The sequence below is a fragment of the Arachis ipaensis genome, chromosome B4, assembly GCF_059453495.1.
Source record: "Arachis ipaensis isolate K30076 ecotype BB chromosome B4, ASM5945349v1, whole genome shotgun sequence".
NCBI lineage: Eukaryota > Viridiplantae > Streptophyta > Magnoliopsida > Fabales > Fabaceae > Arachis > Arachis ipaensis.
Window position 1 is genome coordinate 21,040,800 of NC_142439.1, and position 5,268 is coordinate 21,046,067.

Genomic DNA, 5,268 nt, shown 5'->3' on the forward strand with positions numbered 1-5,268 from the left:
TTGAGAGTGATGAAGATGATAATGACCCTGTTTTATGCTATGGAGGATAAAATAGACCTTTTCAAAATATATATGTTTTGTCCATCATAACTACCAAACACAATAAATAACAAGCTATTATAAACACTATAGGGTCAATGAATACCATAAATGATATGAAGGTATTCATTAGTTAGAGTTAATTTTCAACTATCAACTTTGTACAAAAATAACTGTTATAAATCTTTTCCAAAATGTAAACCCCCTTCTAATTATAATTAATTCACTTTTAGGATAAATTCTAACGTAGTGAGAATCGCATCTAGAACAATAACTAAATTCTATTAGATAGCTTCTTCCTCATATCAAGTTTTATTACCTCACTGGTTTCTCTTTATCAATTAAATTAACCTTTGATACCAACCTGTTAAAATTTAGCCCCCTTTTTCTTTGGACGTGGAAATTTAGCCTCTCAAACGATGGCCACTAGTTTGGACTCAGCACCTAGGTTAGAGCCCGTATTTCTTGAGCCTTTTTTTTTACAAACACTTGTTTTATACATCGTAAATTCGTAATGGATAAATTAGTGGGCCCATTAGTTTTTTTTTTTTTTGTCATACTCACGTTAATGGGATGAACGTTAGAAATCAGTTTATTTTGGAGTTCGTTTTATTCTTTTTCTAACCCAAAAAAAAGAAAAAAAAAAGGAATGATTGTGACAGGAATTTAAATAGGTTATATTTGCAAAATTATTACTTACAGAGTATTACTCCTATGTAGCAACAACAAACAAATTTGAAGAAACTAATACCTTCAAGTCAGCATCAAATTAAATAGATTAAACGTGTTTTAATAACCTCAAGTGAAATCCCTACTTGCCTTATGGTTTTTTGGTTGCCTGCTTGGTATCCGGAGCTTCGTCCCCCGACTAATTCAGACAACCTGGGTCGCGCATTTGGCTGTGATGAGTAGGCTCCCAAAGGGAACAATTGCATACACTAGCCCTCCAAGGTAAATCCGAACCGCTTACCACTGGGACCAACCCCTTTTTGTTTTTTGGGGTCTGGAGAAGGTGGTCTTGTTTGAGATGGTCCGAATAAACTTTTGGACTCGTATGCCCCAATACCCAAGCTTACCAAGTTGTTCTATTCGGATACAATACATCACAAGCAATCACGGAGGCTAAGTAAACTGAACTTTGTTGCAGCCTGGACCCAAGCAAAGGGACTTGGACAAGAAACCTCTAAATTGAAATATTGCTCTGCAACTGCAACCCTTCACTATTATCCATCTTCAACTTGTTTATCACACACTTCTTACACTACTACCATAAGAAGGAAAAAGTCTTAACAAAAATAGCAGCAGCATTTCTCTAATAAGTTTGCTCAATATGGTATAATCAAACTCTCCCGACCAAATAAAAGAAAAGAAGAGAAAACACACACAGACACACACACAATGTCTCGTTTTACTTCCCTCTAATGGGAAGATTGAGGTAATCAACTAATCTTCATGCTCATTGAAGGAGGAAAAATTAGAGTAAAAAGAGCTAGAGTGTTGGCTTAACATAGTCATAGATCCAACAAGGACAACGAGATTTTCTGTTCCTTTCCAGCCATTGCCTGTGTACTCATATTCTAACTTTATTTTAACAAGTTAATTTACATACACCAACTTACGTAGGCCATAAAAAAATGAGTAAAACAATCCACTTTAATAGGGAAGACAAAACATTCTAACAAAAAGAAAAACTTGTAACAGATATGTGTGGAGTTAACCACAAACCTTCCACCATTCAAAGGGAAAAGAAGAGACTTCATCCCAAACAAACACCATGCATTAGAATCCAGTACGAATTGGGAATCACCAGAATACTGATAACCTAATACAGCTATATTTGAACATTAAGGTGATAATAAAAGGCTTATAACCATGATAAGGATATGGTAATGAAATCTAAGATAAGCAACTAACATACACCGTGGAGCAAATTTTCATGTCCAACACATCATCTTTGACTTATGGAGACCATCTAAGGAGTAAAAGCTTCAGATTCAAAGCGCCACACAAACTAGCACCAATTATAAATGACAAGATGAGATTAAGATAGAGATAAAGACAAACTCAACACATTGATAAACAATATCAAGCATATAGAAAATCTAGAAAATATCGACATACTTGGTGACAACAATAGCTAAAGAGACCTGAAAGATGCACCGTCCATTGCAGCCAAGGAGATACCAATGAGCAGTGTTATATGAAGATGTCGAGTTCTGGCAGACACTTTGATCAATTCTATTTTGCAATAGCTTTAATATGAGAAAATATATTAAATTAGAGGTACCAAAGACTTAAAATTTATGACTTCACATTTTCAGAAAGTACCATTTATCCTTGAATGAGATAGCACTAACAGAAACAATATATTTGTTGTCAACCAAAATCTTATTATCATATCTTCGCAAGTGACCTTAGTGTAATAAGTTGTGACCTAAAGACCATATTCAGCATAATTGAAGTGGTATGGTTACAAGAGAGGAAAAAAATAATTTTACATGTCTAGATTTTGCATGTGAGAGATAACTTTATAGAGTCTATACCTTTAAAACTTTCATAGAAGCAATTGAGATCAGAAGAAACAGGTTAACAATCAATCAAATGATAATTACAGCTAATGCTTCAGTTCAAGTTCATTAAGCCTAACAAATTACCTTGATGAAGCCTAGAGAACCAGGTCACTCTGCAAATGAGAAGTGATTTTAATCTCAGGAGAATCCAGAGAGGAAGATAAAAGGAATGTAGTCTTGAATCCTTAGACTAGACTTTATAGCATGTAAATTCACATTTCATACTATGAACATTCTACTCACTTCACATATTAGGTCATTTTGTTTTCTCAAATAAAGAAATGATATGGTGTATTGACAAATGTACCAGCTGTTGAACTCTCCACTTTCTCCATATCAAATGTCCCAACTTTATAAGGTTCCATAACCTGGCAAGTTTGTTTCTATCCCTTTCTCTATTCTCCGGCTTCAACCAATCATATTTAACAATTACTTCTTTATTTCATATATTCTCATAGATGTATCTATAACCATATCAAATTTACAATATTATCCTCTGTCAGCAACATCAATATCTTCATAAACTATACTGATATAAACAGATCACCAAAAAAATTGGGATCCCTGTAAAAAAAATGTTATTACTACACTAATGTCCTTCATCTAACCGTGGGAGTCATCTGGTTGCAATATTCCACGTATTTCCCGCATTAATAACTTCGAACTATTAGCAATCCGTATGCTTTCAGAAATGATATGACTGCATAACTCATGCCTCCGAGCTGGTCTAAATGATCTTAATTCAAAAAGAGGGTCTGTTATAACTTTCCTACTATACAACTCCCTTGCTGGATGGACATGTTTCCACCAGAAATCAGATAGTGCCATTTCCATCACATTCCAGTACTCAGCATCACGATGTAACCTGAACAAACTACTGCCATTAGGAGTCCATACATAAAAATCCATCCAATCCCTCCCTAGAATCTCCATTAATCCCTGAGCTTGAGGAATATAGCGAATTGGAATTCGAGACCAAGGGAAGGCTTTACTCATGTCTCCATTGAGATACGGACACTTTATCTCTAGAACCCCATGAGAAGACAACTCAAATAGCTTTCTGTCAAGTACACCATCTGGCGAAGCAGCTAGCCAGTCATTTTCAGTGTTAGCACCATACACCTGAAGTTCAGGAAACAATACAGTATTGCCACTTATCAGCTTGTATCTTTCAAGTGCTTCCTCCTCTTTGATATTGTTCCAACAGGTAGCGATGTTTCCTGAGAATGGTTCAATAGCACCTATCTTCTCTAGCCACAACTGGCACCTTTGCCTACGCCAAAATCCAATAGCAGCAGCAAAAGTGCTAGCTGTCAGTTTGTGTTTTCTAAGTGTTTGCCAGTTTTTAAACCGGTGTTGAAGACTCGGTGCTTGAAGGAAAGAATGAGTTTCGACAGATTCGTATTTTGACATGGCACCAACTATGCTCAAACTTCTAAAGTTGTTATTAGGAGCACGGCTATAGGAATTAGATCCTACAATAACCGATACTAAGGAATTGCTACTAATGTTTTTCTTATTACCCAGACATGCATCAAGAGAACCCATATAACATCGAATTTTGTGCATGCAATGCAGTCGAACAATGTGAGAGAATGATGAAGCAACTTCACAACTGTTAAACAAAGAGAAGTTGTCATTTGATGATTCGAACCATAGATATTAGCTCGACAACATCTGATACTTATCAAATACATAACTAACATTCAAAAGAATAATACGATGAACATATATGATTCCTATTCCTCATTAGTTTCATTATAGAACTAGTCCTGGGTGGTTCAATTATTATATACGAGGTGAAAATGGGTGATAACTTATTTAAACCAATAACTAACTAATATATGCATTGCATTACAAAAGCATGTCGTAATGGTGGAATGTTCCTTTTTTATAATCTTACTGCAGCATGTGCACAATATTTATGGCGGAAGCCACTTAGAAGCATGTAGAAATCATTCATAAACTCATAATCAAAAGAGAGAAAGGAAAAAAAGTATATATATGATTGGAGCATTTCATCGAACACAGTGAGGGGCGCATGAAACAGAGAGCAAAAAAGAGCAGAAGATAATCTTTACCAAAGCTGGGAGTGGATGCAGAGTCTTGAGTGGAAGTTTCTCTCAATAACAATCATGGTAGCCACGCGGCCATGGAAACCAAGATTCTGAAAACTGAGCGGTCATCGAACCATTCCGGATATCGGTTCAACAGTTCGGAGGTTCAACCAATCCAACGGCGGAGAAAGGGTTGTTGGTTGCTGTGGGTTAGGGTTGGGTTGTTGGATGCATTTCGGACCAAGCTTTGACTGTGCACCGTGAGAGTAAGCATAAGAGAAAAATACTAAATTAGGCTATAAAAACGTACATATAAAAATAATTAAAAATAATTAGATGTTAACTGTTAAGTCTGTTGTACAAATAAAAATAATTAATTTTTACACTTGTTATTTAAAAATAATATTTTTTCTCTCTATATATATAAAAATATAATTAGATATTAATATAAAAAAATTATATTGATAGTTATAAAATTAACTCAAAATTAATTTTTTTTAAAATAATTAAATCTTGATTCTAACTTTTAATTATAATATTAGTATTCTCTTCAAATTATATGTAATAAATATTTGAAAGAAGAGAAATAAAAATATAGATTA

At 34.6% G+C, this 5,268-nt stretch overlaps 1 protein-coding gene across 9 annotated transcripts; it reads right to left on the reverse strand.

Moving 5' to 3' along the window:
• Positions 1-673: 673 nt before the first annotated feature.
• Positions 674-4,981, reverse strand: LOC107639085 (Restriction endonuclease, type II-like superfamily protein). 9 transcript variants are annotated; one of them, XR_015880562.1, is made up of 4 exons: positions 4,691-4,981; positions 2,694-4,224; positions 2,161-2,255; positions 674-2,050 (listed from the first exon to the last, which is right to left on the reverse strand). XR_015880562.1 is itself a non-coding variant. In XM_016342505.3 (2 exons), the coding sequence occupies exons 1-2, from the start codon at positions 4,744-4,746 to the stop codon at positions 3,213-3,215; spliced, it is 1,068 nt and encodes a 355-aa protein (XP_016197991.1). In that variant the 5' UTR covers positions 4,747-4,981; the 3' UTR covers positions 674-3,212. The 9 variants fall into 9 exon arrangements, 1 of the variants encoding a protein (XP_016197991.1); XR_015880564.1 differs by having other exon boundaries at positions 674-1,300; positions 2,161-2,291; XR_015880563.1 differs by having other exon boundaries at positions 674-1,303; positions 2,161-2,291.
• Between the last annotated feature and the right edge of the window lie 287 nt (positions 4,982-5,268).